A 24,943-nucleotide genomic window follows, 5' to 3' on the forward strand; every position below is an offset into this window, starting at 1 on the left:
GAGTTAGCAATGTGGCCTCTGTGCCACAACCCCAGTTTCTTGGTGGGCTTGGGTTGGTAAGTGTGGGCCGACACCCTGCAGGGCCAGAATAGGTGAGCGCATTTGGGGCACATGTGCATGTGGCTTTCTTGCCCCTGTATTTGCCTGGAGGGTTATTACAAATGTCCCCCTCTTGTCCTTTCTTTTCCCTGTAAGCCTAGGAAGGTTTTTCTGATCCCTCCCTCTTTACAACCCAATGTAAGTGTGGCCTGGGAGTTACCCTTCCCTACTCAGGAGCCCAGTAGTGATCAGCAGTGTTCCCCTGTGGCCCAGGTTGAGGGTCTTTCATTCCTGCTATCCCTTTGCAGAGCCACAAACCCACTATTATGCTGTGGCCGTGGTGAAGAAGAACAGCAATTTCCAGCTGAACCAGCTCCAAGGCAAGAAGTCCTGCCACACGGGCCTTGGCAGGTCTGCTGGGTGGAACATCCCCATTGGCTTACTTTATTGGCAATTGCCTGAGCCACGTGAATCTCTTCAGAAAGGTAAGCAGGGAGGAGGGTGAGTGCCCTTGGGCAGGCATCTCTTCTTCAGATGCCCCCACAGGCCATACTGGGGTCACTCAGACACCATCAGGAGATCATGTATGATGACTCTGGGGGTGGAAGTGGGAAGTAAACCAGCTTTAAATGGGCAGGTCTATTGCACCAGCAGCCCTTGGGGGGTGTCAGCTGAATCTTTTCTTCTCTGAGCTCCCAACACCCCACCAGGGGCTGTCCTGAGCAGTGGGAGGAAGGGGATGAAGCTTGACAGAGGGCTTCAGTCAGGGCCAAGGTTGCTGGGCCCTGTTGTCTGCTTCTCCAGGGTGCTTTCCTGTCTGTGGCCCAGTGTGTCTCATTCTCCTAGAGGGTTTTCTGGTGGACATCTGCTGGCCATGAGCTTGGCCTGCACCTCTCCAGGACACAGCTCCCAGAGACCTCTCTTTGAGCTGTTTCAGTCTGACAAGGCAGCAAAAGGGGCTGACAGCGACCTAGGACAGGTCTTGGTTGGTGGCAGGCACAGGCCTGGTTCTTAGGGAGGAAGGTAGGATGACAAGGGTTAACTTTCCCGTTTTGGAAATGCTTGGTCTTGAAGAAGGAGCACACAAAAGGGCAAGCTGGGACTGGGTGTACTGATTTTGGTTTGCTCACTGTCTGTTGCTGAATGAGCCTGGGCTGGAGCTGTAATTGCACCTGGCCAGGCTGCTCACACCATGTGCTCCATGTCTCTGTGTTGAGCAGCAGTGTCCAATTTCTTCGCGGGCAGCTGCGTACCCTGTGCAGATCGGACAGCTGTCCCCAACCTGTGTCAACTGTGTGTGGGGAAAGGGACAGACAAGTGTGCCTGCTCCAACCACGAACCATACTTTGGCTACTCAGGTGCCTTCAAGTGAGTGAGACCGACTGCTGCTCCACGGTCACCAAAATACCCAATGTCCTTAGGTTGGGAGACCCTCCCTGGCCCATGGCAGAGCCCAGCCTGCAACAGGGGCATCCAGGAAGACTAATCCTCTCCCAGTGACTCAGCGATCAGCTGGGACTCCCCAGGCCAGGCTAGCATATGCTCCCTTCATGTGACACTGACAAGGAAGGCCCTCTCGGAGGACGCCTTCTGTTTCCCCACAGCCCTCAAACCTGGCCAGTATGTCCTCTCATTGGCCTAGGCAGAACCTGAGGGAACAGCCATGTCCCTAGTGTCTGGGCCATTCTTCAGTGAGTGACCCTCTGCTTTTTGTTGTAGCAGTGTCCTCTGCTCAATGCACTGGCCTCTCTATTGCCTCCCCTCACTACTCCTGTGCAGACAGCTCATGTGGCTGATTTCTTGCTCCCTCTTTTCCCTTGGTTATATCCTTGAGGTTTATAGCCAGCCAAGGGTCCTCCTTCCTCAGGTGACACTATTCCTTTATTCTCCATTTCAGAAGTTTGAAAACTCTTTTCTGAATTAAAATATCTTCAGTGCTTTTTTGCTGCTTTGGGGCACATGGTGAGGAACCTCCAGCTCCTGTGGGCTCATCCCCCATCTCAGTGGTACCCTGGATATCAGCGCCCCATGGTGCTGTCTCAGCTGTGGGTCCCAAGGCTGGACAGTGTGATCAGACCTTCAAGCCTGAGGAGACGGGCCTGCCCTGCAGGAACCCTCCTCAAGTGTCTTTACCCCACAGGTGCCTGGCGGATGGCGCTGGGGACGTGGCCTTTGTCAAGCATTCAACAGTATTGGGTGAGTGACAGAAGAATTTGCAGATCCCCTACCAATCAGTGGGCCGTCTTTTTTCTTTTTTTTTTAAAGATTTAATTTTTTTCCTTTTTCTCCCCAAAGCCCTCCAGTACATAGTTGTATATTCTTCCTTGTGGGTCCTTCTAGTTGTGGCATGTGGGATGCTGCCTCAGCGTGGTTTGATGAGCAGTGCCTGTCTGCGCCCAGGATTCGAACCAATGAAACACTGGGCCACTTGCAGCAGAGCACACAAACTTAACCACTCGGCCACGGGGCCAGCCCCTCTTCTTTTTTCTCTTGTCCCCTTTTTCATGCTCAAGAGTCAGACATGAGCATAGTGTGTTCCTCCTTTATCATTACTTGGGTTTCCACCTGTGCAGAGCTGTGAGGCTGTGCGGTCCCCATCTGGATTCCTGGGCCTCTTTCCATCATTCAACCTCCTGAACACAGGGACCCTTCCTCCTGGTCAGTGTTGCCACAGCAAAGGATTGGGGGCAAGTCTGGCCAACCCTGGCCTGAAGTCGGCCTACTGAGATGAGACCTACTGTGGGGTGTGGGGCAGTCACACCTGCATTGGGCATCAGATACTTCTTTGCTTGTAACTGGCTGTGGGATCTTGAACAAGTCAGTTTCCTTATGTTCTCTGGCCTCAGTGATTGCCCCAAGCCTCTCAGCTCATACATTTCGTGATGCAGTGGGATTACAAGGGCAGGGGAAGGGGCACCCCACCTCATGGCTCTGCCTGCCGTCGGCTTATCTGGGCTTTCCTCCCCCAGAGAACCTGCCACAAGAGGCTGACAGAGACGAGTATCAGCTGCTCTGCAGGGACAACACCCGGAAGTCAGTGGATGAATACAAGGACTGCTACCTGGCCAGCATCCCTTCCCATGCCGTTGTGGCCCGAAGTGTGGACGGCAAGGAGGACTTGATCTGGGGGCTTCTCAACCAGGCCCAGGTACTGAATCCACCATCCTCCCTCCTGTTTGGATTTGGGACATTTTCCTTCATTCCCTTCTTGCCACTGTAGAAGTCCTTCTGTTTTCAGGACACAGTGGGAACCATGCCACACATCATCCACTTGTCTAAAAGCGCCCAGCAGGGATTACTCTCAGAGTCACACAGAGCCTGGTCCTGCATTATCATGTGCCAGACCCTTTCATTCTGGACCAGTGACATGAAGATGGCTCCTTATTGTTCTATTCCATTTCTTTCCATATAAACCAGGCCTTCTAGGCCAAGGGCAAACACTTCCTCCCCCATGAGGCCTTCCATCACCTCCCCAGAAGGAAATGATCTCTCTCCTGATGTCCCTCAGCCTGACAGCAAAGGCATGCACAGTCAGTTTTACTTCCTAGAGTAGGGGGATTCCAGAACTGACCCAACTTTCTCTTGTACAGCCCTCCCATCTGTCCATCAAGAGTTTAAGTGGCAATCACACAGTGTCAGCTTCTGAAGGAGATGCATTTCTTGCACTCAGTGAGCTGTCGACCCAGCCAGGGAGACAGGCACAGAACCACGTTCAGGGAAATGGTGTGGTGTGGCCCCAAGAGGGTTGTGAGTGGAGAAGGTACTTGGTGGAAAGAGCAGGCCTGACTGCCCTCTCTCCTGGCATCTTGAAAATTCCGTGGTCTTAATTCAGTTTTCTGGGAATATTGTTTTTCTTCAGTCCCACTTTGCAGCCTGCCTTGTTGCTATAGCCATTCACTGTTGTGTTTTACTATAAACAGGAACATTTTGGCACAGAAAAATCTAAAGACTTCCATCTCTTCAGCTCCCCTCATGGGAAGGACCTGCTGTTTAAGGACTCTGCCCTTGGCTTTTTAAGGATTCCCCCTGCGATGGACACCTGGCTGTACCTGGGATATGAGTATGTCACTGCTATTCGGAATCTAAGGGAAGATATACGTAAGTACTTGAGGAGGATCATGTCACCCTAGGAGCTTGGAAACCTGGTGAGGGTGGGGACCAGTGATAGACTCTTTCCAGGTACCGAACGCCTGCCCTGATATTCCTTTATCTGCCCTGCCTGTGCCGCCCAGTGTTAGATGGATGCTAAATGACATCAGTCATCATGAGGTGGGCCTGGACATCCCCAAAGGGCATTAAGGGAAATTCCTGCTTAAGATGACTTGGATTGATATCAGCATCATTTCCCTTATATGAGTCAGGGCCGCCCTGCCCACTTTGTGAAGCCAATTAGCCTGGTGCAAAGTAAGTCAAATAGAATGAAACTGCTACAAACTTGCACATCTGCAGCCAATACTATGGTCAACATGTGCCAGAGTGAAGCTGGAGCTCTAGACACATCAATCCTGGTCCTGAATTTCACTGGGGATGTGTCTGATCATTCATTCAACAGATATTTATGGACCATCTATACATAAACTGTGCTAGGTGTTGGGCATATACACACATATCAGCTTCTGCTGTCATGGAACTTTCTCACTAGTGGAGAAGACAAATGTTCAATGAATAGTCACTCTGTTGAAAGACCAATTAAAAATGAGAGATCTGCTCAGAAGAAGGAAAAAAAAAACAGAACAAAATATCATAGTTCTACGAAACCATAAAAACAAAGGAAAACAGGTCTTGGAGTTGAGAGAAGGCTTCCCTGGGGAAGTTATTCTTGAACAGTGTCCATTTATTCAGCAGACATTATTGCGCTGACCATGAGCCAGGTGCTGCCCTGAACAATGAGGGTGCTGTGGAGAACAAGACAGGCGTGGCCCTTGCCTTGGCCAGGCTTCTGTTCTCCTGAAGAGAACAGACAAGGAACAATGAACAATAAACAAATAAATAACAACAGCTCAGGTACTTAAGTACTATTTCAAAAAGAAGAGGAAAAATCTAATCTGAAGTGATAAAGTGCCCAGGGGTCAGGAGGAGGGTTGGCTTCTCAGAAGAAATAACTTTAAGCTAAATCTAAATGATAAGAAGTCAAGCAAGAGATTGTTATTATCTTTGCTTTCTAAGAGCTTAATTCCTTGAATGGACCTGTTGGTGTATTGCTGACAAATTCCAGCATTTGCCTGAAGACAGTAACCTTCATAACTGGCGGGCAACTTCTGGGCCCTCTTCTTATTTCTGCTTCCTTTTCTTATGCCCTAGGCCCAGAAGTCCCAAAGGACGAATGCAAGAAGGTGAAGTGGTGTGCAATAGGCCACCATGAGAAGGTCAAGTGTGACGAGTGGAGTGTAAACAGTGGAGGGAACATAGAGTGTGAGTCAGCACAGTCCACTGAAGACTGCATTGCCAAGATTGTGGTACGTCACTCCTGCCTCCGTAGGGCAGCATCCCTTCCACTGCTGCCTGCCTGGGCCAAGGGCTGAGTGAGCGTTCCTGGGAATGATGTGAGCCCTGGGTTCCCAGGAACCCTGCCCTCACTGTGAGAGTCCAGCCGCACAGGAGCTTCAGATCTTTTGAGCTCATGGATCTGAAGGGCTCCTTGGGGCTCCATTTCCTTCTCGTGTTACCATCCAGTAGAGGGCCGTCTAAGCAGTGTCTGCTTAGCGGAGGCGGGCCCGCGGTGTGGGCGTGCCTGAGACCCACAGTGTGCTGTGACCAGTGCGATAAGGCCGTGTGGCTTGTGCAAGCAGGTGGAAGTTTAGCTTTCTTGATCACAAGAGCATTCCGTGTTTGCTTTTAGAAAAGAAAATAAGATGTAGTTGTAATCTTCTGACACAGAGAAAATCTTGTTAATTGGGATCATATCATATACACAATTTACTAACCTTTTTTCACTTGATATCTAGTGAGCTTTTCCCATGTCACAAGTCATTTTTAGAAACCATGATTAAAAATGTTGTAATCTATTTTTCTTTTTTGAGGAAGATTAGCCCTGAGCTAACTACTGCCAATCCTCCTCTTTTTGCTGAGGAAGACTGGCTCTGAGCTAACATCCATGCCCATCTTCCTCTACTTTACACATGGGACGGCTACCACAGCATGGCTTTTGCCAAGCGGTGCCATGTCTGCACCCGGGATCCAAACTGGCGAACCCTGGGCTGCTGAGAAGCGGAACGTGTGCACTTAACCGCTGTGCCACTAGGCTGGCCCCTGTAATCTATTTCATAGTTGTGGATGTGATGCAATTTATTTAGCCTTGTATCAATATTATCCATAACACCATTTAGTCTGTTTCTATCCTTTTGTTATTATGAATCATACTTGCATGTTTTTACTCACTTACACATTTTACCTGAATAGTGTCCCATATATCTGATTATTCCTTTAGGGTGTAATCCTGGAAAGTATATTGCCAGGCCCAATGGAAAACTTGGCAATCTTTTTGAATTTAAGCATTTTTGTAATTCAGGGCTCATTAAATCTGAGAATGAGGTCATTTGAGTATATTTTACTCATTCATTAAACATCTCATCTGCATCAAGCACTGAATAGCACTTAGCCAATGTGGCCAAGATTTGGGGCTGGAGCTTCCATCAGGAGGCGCTCTAGCCCTCAGACACAGCCTTGAATCCTTGACTCCACTTGTCTGTCTTACAAATGAGAATTCTTGGTGTCAGAAAAGTGTCGTGGGAGTGTCTCTGGGACAGTGTGTCCTATAAGAGGACATGAGGACTGAATGTGGGTCTTTCTTCCTGATGAAACGAAGCAAGGCACCCAGAGTTGATCATCAGCTGATGATGGTTTGGGTGAAAATGAGAGCACCTTTTGTTGTCTATGCTGGGTGCACCTGACTGATCCTTTAGGGGTCCAGAATTAGCACCTGCTGTCTCCTGGGGCCTTCATGACCTGTGCTGGGAAGGCTGCTTCAAGGAAACGGCTGGAAGGGCAGGTGGGACAGGAGGTGGCCTCTCTTCATCTGCTTGATGTGCTGTGTCTTTGCAGAAAGGAGAAGCTGATGCCATGAGTTTGGATGGAGGTTTCATCTACATAGCGGGCAAGTGTGGTCTGGTGCCTGTCCTGGCAGAGAACTATGGTAAGTGGAGGGGGTACCTCTCAGTATTTTATTTCCTCTGGGCCATGGAGAGAGGAGATGGGAAAATCACAGCCTAATTCATACCACATGGGCCAAAAAAGTCTTGCTTACTGAGTACCTCCTACTTCTCAGGCTCAGACCCCCCTCATCCCTAATTCCCACAGTTATCTTGAAGGACGGGACCTTCTATCATACCTTCCACCAGGGGAATTAGAGGGTTTGCACTGGGAAGTTCCGGCTAAAAGTGACTCGGCTGCAAAGGACAGCTGGGATTCCTGGCAGGTCTTCTTGCGTCCAAAACTCACACTTCTCCTATTGGCCTGGTACAGGGATTCAGGTAGAGTGGTCACAGGACAGACAGAGTAGGAAACTTGAAATTCCTGATTTTTGGCTAAATTCCAGAGGCCAGTGAGCTAAAGTGAATTTGCATAATCCAGGGAACCTGGACTTTTTGGGAATTGGTGATATGTAGATAGTTTTCCTGGCTCTTTTTATTCTGAGCTACAATATAGGAAAGGCATGATTTCCAATGTATAAATGTTTACTGACTTCTTGATATTTTTCTTCTCCAGAAACTAGGTCTGGCTCTGCATGTGTGGACACACCAGAGGAAGGTGAGTTGGGATTGGTAACCTCATGAGTTAAAAGGTAAGTTCCCATTTTGGGGGAGAAAGGGTAACGTAAGTATAAAATTCAAATCACTAGTAGAAAGGGCAATAGAAGACACCAATTTTTGAATGCAAAAGAATCATGGAAGGATAGTGTTGGATAATGATGGTTATTCCAATTTACTTGGCATGACTTAGAGACAGGATATCTCATTTAATCCTATTAGGTAGATATTGTTATCCTCTATGGCTATAATGGCTCAGAGAGTTTACAAGCTGCCTAGGCTCCTATATCCAGTAAGCAAATCCACACCCTTCCCACTATTCCTGACTGCCTCGCACTACATGAGGCCGGCACACTTTTAGATGAGGGTTAGCCCAGTCGAGGAGCCTTGCATATATGTGCCTGGCAGGGCTGAGGAGAGAGGCTCACACAGGCAGATGTCTAGGAGCATGAAATTACCCAGCTACGGCTGGGCTCAGGAACCCAGGCCAACCTGGCTCTCACCCAGGGCTCTTGCTGGGGGTGGATCTGGAAAGATGGGGCAGGAGCAAAACAGGAAATCTTACCAAGGTGAGCACTAGGCCCCAGAGCCTCTATGCTCAGACCCTGCAGCCATTAGTGTGCAAGTCTGTCCTTGTCACTTCTCCCAGTTACAACCTCCCAGCCTCTCCCCATCACCCTAAGAGCCATGCTCGTTAGCTGAAAATAGACTCATTCTTATTCCATGGACAATAAGACATATCTATGTTCTGTTGGAAACCATTTCCTGAATTAATAACGTTGGAAAACTGAAATCATGGGTTGATGTTCTATTCCCAGTTTTAAAGACCAGCATGTATTCTCTGCTAAAGACGGCAGCTGTCTTGGTTTTGACTGTTTCCACTTTGCATACTTATTTTGATGCAAACCTGTATTCTCCTTATCAGAAAATATCTGACCAGAATATTCCTTGCAGTATATTGGTCATTTCCTACTCTTTCCTAATAATTGTTAATGTATAAAATGTTGGAGTTACATGTACTCTTCAGTATCCATTACTCTGATATTCCACAGTGGAGGGTGAGTTACTGGTTTATAACTTCAGGAGCTTTATGCGTTTGGAGAAGAGTTACACACCAGCCATTGCTCTGATGATAATGTATTCTTACTATTTTGTTTTTTGAGTTCAGATTAATCTCCACTGGACAGAGTGACTTATACTTCACTTCAGTCAGTTATTGGGAAGACACTTTCAAAGAGAGAAGGAGTGATTCAGGATAATTTTGCTTCCATAGAGAGATGGCAGGCTTTGATTGTAAATAGACATTCTGGAAGGCCTGCAGGTGTTAATGCTTCCTTTTTTGGTGTCTTTCTTTTAGGGTATCATGCTGTGGCCGTGGTTAAGTCCTCATCAGATCCTGACCTCACCTGGAACTCTCTGAAAGGCAAGAAGTCCTGTCACACTGGAGTAGATAGAACCGCCGGCTGGAACATCCCCATGGGCCTGCTCTATAGCGAGATCAAGCACTGTGAATTCGGTGAGTGAATCCTGGGAGCATGCTGTGGTCAGTGCCAGGCTGGAAAGAGGTGTACTGGGGAGAGAGTGGTATGGTGAAAACGGCTGTGGCCTTGGGTCTACAGTAGTACAATTTGGTTAAAGTGAACCTCAAGGAAATATCTAAAAGGGCTGGTAGGACTGGGGAGCTGAATCAGAATGGTTCTTTTCGATTGCAGTGAATATACATTTAAGTGATTAAGTGAATACACATTTACTTTTCTCTCTCATGAAGAAGACCAGAGGTGAGCAGTCCATGGCTGGTGTTGTCACTAGAAACCCAGGCTCCTTCTCTCTTTCTGCTCCTCCATTCTGAGCATGAGACCCCTATCTTCAAGGTCACCCATGGTTGCCATGGCTTCCATGATCCAGAGGGCCTCAAGGAGCAAGGAGTAAGGGTAACTTGAAGTATATGCCACCTGCTGTCACCTTATTAAAGGAACCATGCAGGAAATCTAACCAAATTACTTCAAGTAACTTCTCATTGCTCAGATCTTAGGTGCATAGTCACACTTCGCTGTAAAAGAGTCTGGGAAGTGTCGTCTTTTATTTGGGCATGTTTCTGCTCAAATAAAACATGATCTTTGTTCAAAAAATGAAAAGTAGAACTACCATATGATCCAGCAATTCCACTTCTGGGTATTTATCTAAAGAAAACAAAAACACTAACTTGAAAAGATATATGCACCCCTATGTTCATTGCAGCATTATTTACAATAGTCAAGATATGGAAACAACCTAAGTGTCCATTGATGGATGAGTGGTAAAGAAAATGCAGTGTGTATATGTACAATGGGATATTATTCAGCTATAAAAAATAAGGAAATCTTGTCATTTATGACAAGGTGGATGGACCTTAAAGACATCACACTAAGTGAAATAAGTCAGACAGAGAAAGGCAAATACCACATGATTTCACTTATATGTGGAATCTAAAAAAAAAAAACCAAGCTTATAGATACAGAGAACAGATTGGCGATCACCAGAAGTAGAGGGTGGAAGGTGAGTGAACTGGGTGAAAGAGGTCAAAGGTGCAAACTTCCAGTTATAAAATAAATAAGTCCTGGGGATTTAATGTACAGCATGGTGACTACAGTTAATAATAGTGTATTGCATACTTGAAAGTTGCTAAGAGAGTAGATCTTAAAAGTTCTCATTATAAGAAAAAAATCTGTAACTATGTGTGATGACGGACGTTAACTAGACTTATTGTGGTGATCATTTTGCAATATATTCTCAATATTAACTCATTATGTTATACATTTGAGACTAATGTTATATGTCAATTATATCTCTATGTCTATATATCTAAAAAATTAATGAGGAAGAAATTAAACAAAAACCAAAACCAGGTCTTTGTTACTAAAGAACAAGGGAAAATGGCTAGTGGGTGGACATCTGCGATCCCTGCCACAGGGCGTTCTAGGCAACCTAAGTGTGTAGCACCCTCAGGTCTCTTGAAGGTCTCGGGAGTCTCACTGGAAATCAGTTTATTCTCTGTGTCCTCTGAATATTTTCAGGTATAAGCTTAGTTCCACCCCCTAAAAATCTACGTATAAGTTCGCCACGGACCAATGTTTTCTAAGGGTTCTCATTTACCCTTCCTGAGTACTTCCTCCTGGCCGCCTCAAATATGTGCAACTGCTTTAAAAAGAGAGGCCTCTGAAGATGCTTAGGAATCAGACAAGTCCTGTGTGTGTGAGGACTTGGAGATGAGGTCACGCTTCTGCACTGGGGTGTTCTCTGACACCAGTCTGACAGGAAGCATAGTGTGGGTGGGGCGACATCAGAAGTCCTGGCTCCCCACCAGCAAGGGCGCCACTGCTGCTCTCCCAAGCCTCCTGGCAGTCTCGCAGCCATGGCAGAGCACTGAGCTGTGGGTAAAAGGCCCCAGCCCTTTCTTGAGCTTGGAGTTTTAAGTGCTGTTACAGGCTCTTCTAATAGGTGGCAGGGGAAGGAAACATCTGAAAACAGGTGGCACAAGTTCAGGGCGTGAGACCTTCCATTTTATCCCTTTTATATCGACTTTCACGTCGTTTCCATCTCATCTCTCTTTACATAAGTGATGGCACTGTCAGGGAGCCCATGGAATCCCCTTCACCTGAATTTGAACGGTCACTGACTTCTATTCTCAGCCTCAATTAAGTTTCCTTTTAAAGCCTATGGTCTGGCAGGTCCCGAGTTGGTGGCTGGGCACGGAATGAATGAGGATGTTCTACTGATCCTGGGCCATCCACACCTGTAATGTGTTAGATGAAGGCCGCTCATATTGACTCAGTTAGGAAGAGCTGACTTCCTCTTGTCCTTCTGCACAGATAAATTTTTCCGTGAAGGCTGTGCCCCTGGGTATAGGCGAAATTCCACCCTCTGCAATCTGTGTATTGGCTCGGCAAGTGGTCCAGGAAGGGAGTGTGAACCCAACAACCATGAGAGATACTATGGTTACACAGGGGCTTTCAGGTGAGTCTTATAATCCTGATACAAATACAATAATAACCCCAGCCCTGCAAGATTCCTTTTTAGGAATTAAGGTGAAATTCTTATGTTCCTAGGCTGTTAGTCCTGCGTGTGTTACAGTATCACATTTAGCAAACATATGTAAAGCCCTGTGTAAAGGGCCATCCAGGCCCCCCCAGGATACTGTCTCCACACCTAGCTGTCATAGACAGCAAAGACTGGCAGTTGGGTGCAGATTAGAAGTTCTCAACAGAGGGTGCTTTGCCCTCCAGGGCACATTTGGCAGTATCTGGAGATGTTTTTGCTTATCCAACGGGGTTGGGAAGGGGAGGGTGCTACTGGCATCTAATTGGTGGAGGCTGCTAAACATCTTGCACACATAGGATAGCACCCTATAACAAAGAATTATCTGGCTCAAAATGTCACCAGTACCAACACAGGAAACCCTCCTGTAGTTGAATACAGGAGTCAGGAGTCTGGCTCATGCCCTTCCATGCACTTCTGGGGAACCTACAACCATACTCATCTGGAAATATACAAAAATAAAGTACATGATTTCTACATTCCCAACTACAATCCTATTTCATGGGGTGTTTATCATTTTTATAGAGTCACCTATGCCCCTCATGACCTTACTACTTTTTAACTATCCTTCTGATTCAAGCCTGTGTTACTTAGTAGTTCATGAATCCATCAATTACACAGTGATGGTGGTATTGTAACTGAACTTCTCAGTAGGGAAGGAAAAAACAATTATCCCAATTCTCCAGTTAGAACCAACTTGTGAGTTAGAGTAAGTACAATTCGCAGTCCACAAGTTTACAGTTTTACAAAGCAGAGTGTGAGTAAGGAATCGCCTTGTTGGAAAAAGGTGACCTCTAATGTCAGCATTGATGCTAGGAGAATGATGCAGCTCTGCTGGAGAAACTGCTGAATTTAGAATTTACTGTGTGGAACTGAGATTGTATAACTACAAAGCAAATCAGAGGTTTTGTTTTCTTTTTCTTTATTACTTACATTAGTAATACGTAAGATTAGTGATAATAGTAGATTAGTGATAGAATGGGAGTCACAATTGCTGATCTCAGATGGCCAGCCCTGGATCTATAAGATGGCCCTCCTGAATGGCAAATGTGTCTCTCTGACCTCCTTTCTTCTCTCTGTCTCTCTGGCATTCTGCAGGTGTCTGGTTGAGAAGGGAGATGTGGCCTTTGTGAAACACCAGACTGTCGAACAGAACACTGATGGTACGTGCATATGCTCCTCTGTCCCCATAAATGGGGGTTGCTGGGTTCACTTGTGTTCAGGATGCCTTTGTGGAAGTGTTATGGACTCGGTCAGGCTCCAGAGCTCTGATTCTCAACCTTTTTGTTTAGTGAAGACAGAAGTCTTCACCTGGGTAGGCAGAACGCTAAGGACCATGAGGTTCCAGTGGCCCTGAATTCTCTCCCAGGAACCCACCCACCCCCACAGGTACAGGCATTGTTCCTTAAATACTTCAGTGCACATTTCCTAAGAACAAGGACACTCTCTCACATACCTACATTATAGTTAGTGAGACCAGGAAATTTATATTAGCGTGGAATTAGGACTCATCATGTCCACAGTCCATATTCAAATGTTGTCAATCATTCCAAAATGTCCTTCATAACTATTTCCTATATTTCTTGGCACTGTCCACTGAGAAGACCTAGAGACAGTGGCACACCAGTAGGAATGAGCACCAATATCTTGGCTTCTAGAACCATTCTCCAATAGAAGGAACCAGGGCCCCTTGGAAAAATAGCTGATTCTTGGGCTGGAGCAGGAAACATATAAGATGAACCTGGAACATCATGCTGAAGTGCTCAGAGTGATGGGACATGTCAAAGCACACGGGAACCATTTTGAAGGACCTCCCACTGGCCAAATCTGGGACATTTTGAATGTTAAAAGAAATAAAATAGTAATAAGAGATAATAACCTATTGCATAAACTAAGAACACAGGAGTCCATCCTGATTATACTAATGAAGATAAAGGGAAAGATCTGTCTTATCATAGAACGCTAACTAATAAACATAGAAATAAAGTTAAAAAACTATCATTTGGCAACCAACATAATAATAATTGATTCAGGCAAGAATCATCAATGGGTACTAAAACTAGTGGGTGAATAGTGGATGACTATGACGTTAAAAAACAAAACAAAAATTTTAAAAATGTTAGAATTTACTGTGTGGAACTGAGATTGTATAACTACAAAGCAAATCAGAGGTTTTGTTTTCTTTTTCTTTATTACTTACATTAGTAATATGTAAGATTAGTGAAAGAATGGGAGTCACAATTGCTGATCTCAGATGGCCAGCCCCCTCTGTGTCACTAAGTGCTTATAGGACCTGCTACGTCCAAGCAGTTATTACTTCCCTTCCTTCCCTCAATGTCCCTTCACCCAGCCTCAGATCTTTCCAGCAACTCATCTAGAATGAACTAGCTCAGCACCAGCTCCTCCAAGAAGCCTTCTCAGATGGCACACCGGCTTCCCACAACAGAATCCTGTCCATATTGCTATTATTATTGAATTCATCAATTCTTTAATAAACGTGGCCACAGAAACTTTTTGAGCTCTTTTTTACTCCTCTTATAGCCCAACACCAACTAGAGTATGTGGCACACAAAAGTTCCTAAGTACTTGCTTGAAGGAACATTGTTTTGGCTAATTTTTCTTTCTTTCCTCCTACCGTTTTTGCTTTTTCCTTTAAGGGCGGTCCTTTTTCCTGCTACCTGGGTGTTACTCTAAGACTGGTTCCTTGTCACCTCTTGATTTCTTTCTGTACTCTTCTGAGTAGGGCTCCTCTCTCTAGGCCTCAACTCTCCACTCTTTGCAATGACTCCAAAAGTCTTACCTCCTGAGGGAATTTAGAGAGGAGGCCTACTCTCCCATCTAAATAATATCCCAGGGTCTCTATTTGCCACATGGTTATTTTTTATGTACAAAGTACACTGGCATTGCAAATTCAACCTATATAAATTCAAACTCCTCAGATTTCTCTCAAAATCCAGTCCTCTTCCCACAGCCTCTGTCCCTAGTGAGGACTTTATTATATGCCCTGCTAATCAAGCCTAGATTAGTTTCTCAATGTGTTTTTGTTTCTTCAAAATATGTCTTCATTAAATTCTATGGTGTTGTGATATAGAAGAATCAGGATACCAAAGCATGTGGACTGTATGATCTAATTATGTGGATATGTGTCTGCATATCCTATGTATATAGAAAAAAGACTAGAAGAAATGCCACAGTGTTGAAAGTAGATGCTGTGGGATTATAAGTGTTATAAGTGTTGCAAAATTCCTTATACTATGTAGCATTTTACAAATTAGCCACGATAAATAAGCATTACTTTTATTGCAAAGAAAAATTTTTATCATGTGCTTCTAGATGCCCACTGCTACCCTCCTAACGCAGACTGAATCACCTTCCATCTCATTTGTCTTCATTGTCCTATTTCAGGCCCTGGCTCACAAATTAACATTGATTTCCATTTATAAGTCCTCACAGACCCACTTTTTCTCCTGCTTAACCTCTGCACTCCATCCCACACTAAAAAGTGCCTGGCCAGCCCTCACATGTTCAGCCAAATTGCCTGAGACTGTTCCAGTGGGGCTGTTCTCCTCTCCCCCATTAGAAACACCAGGCAGGCACCTGTTCCTCAGTCTTGCCAATGCCCTCCGTCCTCCCGCAGAGAGGCATTCCTTTCTCCCCCTCTCAGTCCTGCACATGTTACAAGACACACCTAAAACCCTGCCTCCTCCTGACAGCTTTCCCTAACTAATGTGCTCTCATTGTGCTGCTTCTGAGCTCACACAGCATTTAGAGTGTGTTCCACAAAATATAAAATATTATTCTGTGCCCTGAATTTTTGCTTTTGGTACATGTGCTATTTCCCCCCTTCAATAAGATTGTGTCTTGCAGAGGGCTGAGAAAATAGTATTGAATAAATGCTTAAATTACTAAGTAGAACAGGATGGGTTTGGAGAGAATGATGATGGGTTTTATTTGGAAAGTGTTGAGTTGGAGGGGTTGGTGAAAAAGGAAAGGAGAAATGTTAGAAGGTGAACGAAAGTGTGTGCAGTGACTGGTGGGAAAGAAACAGGCAATTTGGAGTTTTCTATTAAAACTAAAAGTGTACATTTGGGGAATGTAGTTACTTTATATGCAGATAACATAAAAATCTTATGATAGTGAATTCCTGTATTTATTGTTCAATTAAGTGAAGAAAATTGAATCAAAATTAAGAAAAAGATTGCCATCCTGCATTTTAGGGGAGAAGTAAAACTTGGAAAACACGAGAATTACCTCAGGATGAAGGAGATGAAATCCTGAGAATGGGTGAGATTTTCTTTTTCAGAGAGAATACAGAGAAGATGAAGCTAGGGGCTGAGACAGGATACAGACCTGTGCACACAGAGACATATGCACATTTCCATGTAGAACTAGGACAAGTGAGTCAGATTTAAAACACTGGCACCATTTCCAAAAGGGCCTCTGGGGAAAAGTTCTTTTGCTTGGTGGTACCAGATGGTATAGCACAGAGATTGTCAACTAGCTTAGAGGGTCGTGTTCACCCTACACTAGAGCAAGACGTCCAGATGCTTTGGAATCTAGTAGAAATGAAGATCTTTTTGAACATCGTCCCCAGAGTATAGTTCACTCTCCCGTGGCTGAGTGGGGCAGGTTGGAAGGGGCAGTCATTAGGAACTCCAGGTGAGTTTCGGCTTCTCCACATAACTGTAAACCCAGTGTGCGCACTTCTGCTGGCCACTGGGTCCAGGCCCTCCACACACTAGTGGGTCGGTCAGTCACATCCCCCAGTGAGAGAGCCTTGACCAAAGCCATCAGCTGTGGGTGACCCATCTTCTCTGCCCCCAGGACGTAACCCTGACGATTGGGCTAAGGATCTGAAGAGTGAAAACTTTAAGCTGCTATGTCCTGATGGCACTAGGAAGTCTGTGACTGAATTCAAAAGCTGCTACCTAGCCCGAGCCCCGAATCATGCTGTAGTCTCACGGAAAGAAAAGGCAGCTTGTGTTTGCCAGGAGTTACACAACCAGCAGGTATGGACCAGCAAGGGCCGCCTACCTTCTCTTCTCGGGTGGTGTGGATGATTCGGGGGAGTTCAGGGCTAAGTGCAGCCCATACTCCAGCATTCTCTTTCTGGGAACTGGAATCTGGAGGCCGTGGATTGTGGAACCGGATCTCCTAGGCCTGGCTCTGCTGTATCTCCTGGTCACTGGAGATTAGTCCCCATCCGATCTGCATTTCCTCAGGTCCAAGAATCTCCCTTCCTGCTTGCCCCTGACCTTGCTCTTTGGTACCCTCATTTTCCCCCACTGCTGCCTTTTTTTAAATGAAGGAGACTGATCCTGTTCCCGGCCATCCTTGATACAAGTCATGAAATGCAGATTTGTGTTTCTTTTGCTTAGGAAGACTGGGTATCATTCCAACATCCAGAAAAATCCAGGACCCCTACACTCAGGGAGTTTGTCCTGTGGGGAGAACAGTCAACCCAGGGCTTGCCTTGTTGGGGAAAGGGGCTGCCTGAGTATTCTAATCCTAAAGGCTCCTCTCCCCACAAATACCACCTTCCCCTCAGCAAGAGCTTCCTGCCTGTTGATTCACCATTAGTTTGCTTTTTTAAAAATTAAGATTGTATATCTTTGCAAGTCCTCTTAAGGTAAATGATAAGGATAATTAGCATTTAATGCACATTTCCTAGGTGCTAAATGGAATGCCAAAATTTTTGTAATCCTCATTTCACTTATAATCTTCAGAAGCCTGGAGTAGTCAAGCCTCTTGCCCGAGATAGGATCAAAGACTCAGTCAAACATGAACTTCTAACAACTACCTGTATCACCCCTCACTGGACAGCTCCCAGTTAATATCTTCTTCAAAATAACACTTGGAAGGGATTTGTGTCTGTCCTCTCATTTCCTGTAGGCAGCCCCCAAGGGATATGCCAATCAGTGGGGAAGACAGATCAGAAAAGTCAGGAGTTGGGGGGACCAGGATGAACCTACAGAGTACTTTGAGGCCTTAGGAAAGCATGGAGCTGGGGCCAAAAATGGGCGAATGCCAGGCAAGGGATGTGGAAAGATCCTGAGGCATCTTCTGCAGCTTCGCTTTCTTCCCAGGGCTGATTCCCAGCTTCCAGCCTCCTCCATCCCATCCTTGTGTTCCCAGCTGTTCACTGCCACAGGTCCTCATGCACTTTCTGTCCATTTGACAGGCTTCGTATGGAAAAAATGGAAGTCACTGCCCAGACAAGTTTTGTTTGTTCCAGTCAGCCACCAAGGACCTTCTGTTCAGGGATGACACACAATGTTTGGCCAACCTTCAGCCCACAACAACATATAAAACCTACTTAGGAGAAAAGTATCTCACGGCGGTGGCTAACCTGAGACAGTGCTCAACCTCGAGTGAGTAGGAGGAACAGCAATGGGGGAAGCTGCAAAGCAAACACAGTTGGGGTTCTGGGTGGTGGGTACAAAAGGAAGAGTGGGCTGTAGCCCCCAGGAGATGATCAATGGACAAGATGAGGGAACAATGTAATCTCAGCATGTATGAAAGGCTACTTGTATGGGCAGATGATAAGGTGGACACAGGCTCAGGCTCAGGGCACTGAGGTAGTGATCTACCTGGACTGGCAGAATTCCATGTTATTACTAAGAAAAGGAAGAGGTTTACGTGCACATGCCCATTGTTCTGCAATAAACTCCTTTTTATACCGAGCTGTGTTATCCAACATGGTAGCCTGTAGCTACATGCGGCTATTTAAATTTAAATTAATTAAAATTAAACAAAATAAAAAATTTAGATCCTCAGTCATACCAGCCACAATTCAAGTGCTCAGTAGCTACTTGTGGCTCCATATAGGCGAGCAAAGAGAACATTTCCCTCATCGCAGAAAGTTCTTTTATACAGCACCGCTCTTGAGAGCTTGAACAATGGTAATTAATGGTAAGTTTTGGTAACTATAAAGTTGCCATACATACTACTCATCTAGAACACCAGCTTTATAAGCATTAAAATAGAACAAAACACACTTTTGCACTATAACTATGTTGGATATCATTTAACACTTGAAATCATTTGGAAGATGTGGGAGAATAATATATGGATGGAAGGTGGTTGGTTATTCTTCAACTTTTGTGTGCATGTAAGTGAGCCATGGTCCTTAAAATACTGATTCCCAGGCCCCAGGGATACTGATGCAGCAAGTCTGTGTCAGGGTCAGAGTTTCTGCATTTTAACAGCTGCCCCACATAATTCCCATGTAATGAACATGCTTGTCCATGGCCACTCTTGTGAGCACCCAGGTTATATTTACCTCACCTATATCCTCCGTGAGGGTTTGAGAAAGTCTGGGTCTGCTCTTCTCTGCTCCCTGCTCCATTCCCAGCCCCTAGCACAGAAACTGGCATGTGCCAGGTGCTTAGTGCATCTTGTTATGTTAGTTCCTCACCTGCCTAAAGAGCTCAGAGAGGACATGCCTCCCAGGCTCCTTCCAGCCACAAGGACTCAGGTGTGAGAGTCCTGCCTATAAGACACAAGGTGGGAGATCATACAGGGCAGGGAAATCATGTTACCATCCTTGGTGCACGGCAGTGCCTGGAAAGGGACAGGAGCTCAGCCGGCAAGAGAAGGCCGCTGGGGGGATGGCTGGTACACCCATCAGGAGAGCAGGGTCTGAGCGCTTTTGTATCAAGCTTAACTGTTCATTCACTCAACAGAAAATAAACATAAGTAGATTCTGACTGTCCTACCTCTCTGCTGTGCTCCACAGGACTGCTGGAAGCCTGCACTTTCCACAGAGTTTAAAGCCCAAGAGGTGGGGTCACCACCAGATGGAGATGGGAGCTCACGTGACCCATAAGCTTCCCTCTGCTCTCACTGGCCTGAGTGGTTTGTCTGCCTTCACAGTTTGGTGGTGGCACCTCTGCAGAACATAAAATAAAAATTATTGTTGGTTTTATCTTTTACAAACTTCATTCTTTCCTAAATGTTGGAGCTGGAAGGATTTCTTTTATACTGACTAAATACACAGGCAACTGAGCCCTTCCTTCTGAGCTCAAGATTCATCTCGTCTTTCCCACAGCTTTGGTTGTGGCGACACAGCCACATCTCCTGGGTACAAGCCACATAGGAGTTCTTTCTAAAAGGGGTCTGCGTGGTCATTATAATAGAATCAAGTCTTTATGGCTGTGTGTGTGCATGTGCGTGTGCGTGTGTGTGCGCGTTGCTAGAGAAGGGGCAGGAAGGAGGATGTGGAGTGAGTTATTGAGATGGAGTGTTCAAGGAAGTACAGGAAAAGAATGTGGAAGATTTATATATTTTTAAAATATTTTAAATGAATTTTATCAGGTATACTTGAGGTCCGGATTCTAACTGGTTGGAAAAGTGAATCACTGGAACACCTTCTCACTAAAACTCAATCCTGACCCCGATTCCCACGGCATCCCTGCCCTGTCTCCTTGCCTTCTCCGTCGAGCCCCTGAAAAGTGGAGGCTCACTCTTTCCACGCCTCACCTCTTAGTGATGACTGAGCACATGGAAATCCGTCTCCTGCTCCACTCACTTCCCTGCAGCTATCCTGGCCAAGGTCGCTGCCCACTTGCCAACTGTGAAAAACAATTTTAGTTCGTTCATTCCTGAGTCTGTTTACTGTACTTGATACAGCGGACTACTCACTCTTCCTTGCAACTCTCCTCAACGTCTCTGACATGGTAGCTCTCTGCTTTGGCTCCTACCTCTCTCTGTCCATTTGTGGTCTTACTGTGGGCTCATCCTGCCAGCCCTGAAATTGTAGGGAAATCTTCCTGGGGTTCTTCTCTTGATCCAGTGCTCTTCTCACTCTCCAGGCCTTCCCTAAGCAATGCAAATGGCTGCTGGGCATCAACATCTATATCTATAGTTCTAACCCCTGCCTCCAGCGTCCCCACACTCATACCTCCTCCTGCCTGTGCATCTATACTGTAGAGTGCTCAGAGCAATCAGAAGTCCAACAAATCGAACACTGAAGTGGTCATCCTGCCCCTTCCCTCTTCTGCTTCCCTAATCCAACTGTCGTTTCCACATATTTCACATCAGCTAAAGATATGATCTTCTGTCCACTCACAGGAGCCATAAATCAAGGAGCCAAATTTCAATTTACTGTTTTCCCTCACTCCACATCCAATGTCAGCAAGTTCTGTTGATTATGTCTTCTTAACAACTCTCCAGTTGGCCCCTTTATTTCCTAACTCATACCACAGCTACAGTTTATACTCAGAGGCAGAGCTGCAGAGAGGGGGTTTCTGGACACAACAATCCACATCTCTCTTAACTTTCTAGTATCCAAGGAAAGAGGACTCTGGGTCCACTTTGCAGTCAAGACCTAATGTTGACCTTTGTACACACAGCCATCCTTTGCTTTGAGCCTATCAACACTCTGCCTTATTTAATGTTCACCTAAACTCCCCCTTACCCCCAATCCTATAATAACTCGTTCTTTTCCTTTGTTTGGTGAGATGCCTCATGGTTCCTCTGGGGTTTGGTCTGTCTTGTTGCAATAAGTCAGCAAACCTAATTTTGTCAGCAACGTACTGAGTGCCTACCATGAGCCATGCACTCTTCTAGGGACTGCCAATACTACAGTGCATCCTATAGTCCCTTAAAATAATTTCTGCTTATTTTTATTTATTCCTCTCTCTAGACTGCCTTCTTATCAGTATATATGTACACAGAAATGTCTGAAATAATGTTCACCAGATACTACTGGTATAAACCTTGAGGTGACTTGTGGCTTTCTTCTTTAATCTTTCACTATTGCTTGAGTTTTTAATATAATAAGCATGTCTCATTTTAATTCTTTTTTTTGTGTGTTAGCAAGATTGGCCCTGAGCTAACATATGCTGCCAATCTTCCTCTTTTCGCTTGAGGAAGATGGGCCCTGAGCTAACATCTGTGCCAAGCTTCCTCTGCTTTGTATATGGGATGCCGCCACAGCATGACTTGATGAGCAGTGTGTAGGTCCACACCCGGGATCCAAACCTGCGAACCCCAGGCCACTGAAGTGGAGCACATGAACTTAACCACAACATCACTGGGCTGGCCCCTTAATTCTTTAAAAAAAAAATATTTTCAAAGAAACAGAGTTAAAGAGAGAATCCAGAGTAGGTAAATCACACGATTGGTGTCCTTAAGTCTGAGATAGGTTCTATCTATAGGATGGAACTATTGGGAACAGTGGAGGAGGGAAATACGTGTCTCGTGAATGAGACATTTTAATTAATGGAAGAGAAATGAAAATTGTCTGGCTATGTTTGTTTCATCGTAACTCTCCATCCGCTATTTCAATCAGGGAGCGGAACCCTGTCAGCAAGCAGCAGTCAGTATCTGCATGTCCGTCCTCTGTCCTCTACATTCAGCCCCACAGAGCTCCTGGAAGCCTGTGGGGTCCGCGAGGTGGAGCTGTGAGAGGACAGGAAGCAGCTGATCCCATCCCATCCTGCCCTCATTCCTGGGAATGGCGGCCCCACCTTCTCACTTGAGCGTGGAAGGGCTGCACATTTCTTCTGCCTTCATAATACCCAGGAGAAAAATTGAAAAAAAAAAATATATATAACTGTGTCTTATTGAACCCTTCTTTCATCATTCCCAAATTTCACCACCAAGGCAGCGCTTTTCATTGACACAGGTCTGACTAAAAATCCTTATATTAGGACAATTATGGTAAATGTTATCCATATCTGGTCCCACCTCCTTCCCTGCACTTTTAGTCCCTAACAGAGGAACTAATGGTTACTATAAAGAAGCTGTGTGTGTGCGTGTGTGTGTGTGTATGTATGTGTTTGGGTTGGTGGATACAGAGCAGGGGTCAAGACCACATAAGAAAGAAAAGAAATAGAATGTGGTAAGACTACTGCCAGTTTTCACAGTTTTAAGTGATAATGCTAATCTAAAATAAAGAAGTCAGTTTATTTACTTTAACCTCACATCCTAAACATCCTTCCTTAATCTGGAGTCCCTATTGCCTACCTTCTCAATGAAACCCCTGGTAAATGAATTGTACTAGGTGAGAACATACAGTTAAGCATAAAGGAGCCCAACTGCCTAGGATCAGTGGGTAAAGTACTTAACCCCTGCCACAGTTTGCCCTCCATAAAATTGGGATAATAAGTCATTGTGAGGATTAAACTAATTAATAAATCAAAAGTATTTAGAACAATGGCTGGCACTAGCAAGCACTCATTCATGTTAGCAATTACCCTCATTCCCCACCCTCTACTCCACCTACCTCAGTCTTGCTTCCACACCCATGCCTCACCCCCACCCTCACCCCGCTGTTCCCCTGAGCTCACTTTTCATTCTAGCCCTCCTCATAGGAGCTCCTCTCATTACAAGAGATGCTGCTGACCACTTCCAGGACTTGTTTTACTCCTGTTTTGCTGACTCTTCCTTCTTAGGCTTCTTTGTGGGTTCCTATCTCCTTCTCACTCTTCATGCTCTCCATGATTTTAATGACCACTTGTTTATGTATGACTCCCAAATGAAAATCTAGCACCTATTGCTGAAACTTTACTTTTTTTTTTTTTGAAGAGTGGGCCTGAGCTAACATCTGTTGCCAATCTTCCTCTTTTTTTCCTTTCTTTTTTTCTCCCCAAAGCCCCAGTACATAGTTGTATATCCTAGTTGTAAGTCATTCTAGTTCTATGTGGGATGCCACCACAGCATGGTGTGACTAGCAGTGCATAGGTCCGCGCCCAGGATCTGAACTGGTGAACCCAGGCCACCGAAGCAGAGCATGCAAACTTAACCACTTGGCCATGGGGCAGGCCCCCTGAAACTTTACTTTCGTTTACTGTATCACCCGCTTGACATAAGATTTCAGATTTCCCAGAGGCACTTGAAACCAATATATACAAAAGAGAGGCAAGTCTCACTCTGGGCATGTTCCCAGCTCCAAAGTCTCTCCGACCGAGTTCTCTAACTCACTTTATGCACTCTTATCTTCCCAGTAACCCCCACCAACTGCTTCAGATGCAGTCTTGATAACTCTCCTTCTCCTTAACTCAGCATGTCCAATTAATCACCACATCCTATATATTTTCCTTCTAAACATCTCTCAAATCTGTGCCCTCCTTTCCACATCTCCCTCTGTGCAGGGTTCAGACCGTGTGCATCTTTTGCCAAGACACTGCAACAGCCCCCAGCTGGTCTCCCTGCCTCCAGTCTTTTCTCTCTCATATCATAGTTCTCCACAGATCTGCCAATCATCTATGTCATCCCCAACTGAAACTTCTTATTGCCTTCTGGATTAAGTCAAGGTTCCTCAGCATAGCAGACAGTCCCATCAGGTCTGCTTCCTGCCAACCTTTCCTGCCGCTTCTGCCGAAATGACACTTGCCTAATGACAGAGACTGCAAACTGGTAGCCCCTAGGCTGGCCACGGCTGGCCGATGAGGTGTCTTATTATTTGTTTTTTTTCAAAGATTGGCACCTGGGCTAACAACTGTTGCCAATCTTTTTTTTTTTTTTTTCCTGCTTTATCTCCCCAACCCCCCCTTGTACACAGTTGTATATCTTAGTTGCATAGCCTTCTAGTTGTGGGATGCGGGACGCCGCCTCAATGTGGCCTGACGAGGGGTGCCATGTCCGCGCCCAGGATCCGAACCCTGGGCCGCCGCAGCGGAGCGCGCGAACTTAACCACTCGGCCACGGAGCCGGCCCGAGGTGTCTTATTTGGGTCACAAGTTTTTAAATGTTTTCCATAACTTGCTGAAACTTGAAAAGTGAAAAATTTCCCATAAAACCTGTCTTTCAGGCTTCTCTGGAAAAACCTAAGAACTGGCCACCGTGGTCCCACGTATCTACCTCGCAGAGTGGTGGCTGCCCCCTTTCGGCAGGAATGACAACCATAGTTTTCAACAGACTACCCCCGGCGCCGCCCCCCCCCCCGCCCCCCCCCCATTCAATTTCCTGGGTGCTTCCCTTCCCGTAGATACTCAGTGGCATCTCTGGATTTCCAGTGTAGGGACACTGCATTGCTCACTTTCTTCTGCACAGAGCATCCTTCCTTTCTCCTTTTATGCCTGCGGAAGCTAAAAACCTTTGTGTCTCACTACCTGTCACTTTCCTCCAGGAGCCTTTCT

At 45.7% G+C, this 24,943-nt stretch overlaps 1 protein-coding gene across 2 annotated transcripts in view; it reads left to right on the forward strand.

Annotated features, from left to right (window-relative positions):
* The window catches only part of TF (transferrin), a 28,213-nt gene extending 8,421 nt beyond the window's left edge, over positions 1 to 19,792 (forward strand). The window contains exons 4-17 of one of the 2 annotated variants that reach the window (XR_011426648.1): positions 348 to 524; positions 1,260 to 1,407; positions 2,180 to 2,235; positions 3,009 to 3,187; positions 3,960 to 4,137; positions 5,341 to 5,495; positions 7,081 to 7,171; positions 7,744 to 7,785; positions 9,142 to 9,300; positions 11,633 to 11,777; positions 12,957 to 13,989; positions 14,113 to 16,867; positions 18,040 to 18,229; positions 19,597 to 19,785. Coding sequence is in view for 1 of the 2 variants with exons in the window: in NM_001081946.2 (NP_001075415.2) it covers positions 348 to 524; positions 1,260 to 1,407; positions 2,180 to 2,235; positions 3,009 to 3,187; positions 3,960 to 4,137; positions 5,341 to 5,495; positions 7,081 to 7,171; positions 7,744 to 7,785; positions 9,142 to 9,300; positions 11,633 to 11,777; positions 12,957 to 13,021; positions 16,683 to 16,867; positions 18,040 to 18,229; positions 19,597 to 19,631 (1,805 nt within the window). In the remaining variant the exon portion in view is untranslated. 2 annotated transcript variants of the gene reach the window in all.
* The last annotated feature ends 5,151 nt before the right edge of the window (positions 19,793 to 24,943 follow it).

The sequence above is a fragment of the Equus caballus genome, chromosome 16 (assembly GCF_041296265.1).
Source record: "Equus caballus isolate H_3958 breed thoroughbred chromosome 16, TB-T2T, whole genome shotgun sequence".
NCBI lineage: Eukaryota > Metazoa > Chordata > Mammalia > Perissodactyla > Equidae > Equus > Equus caballus.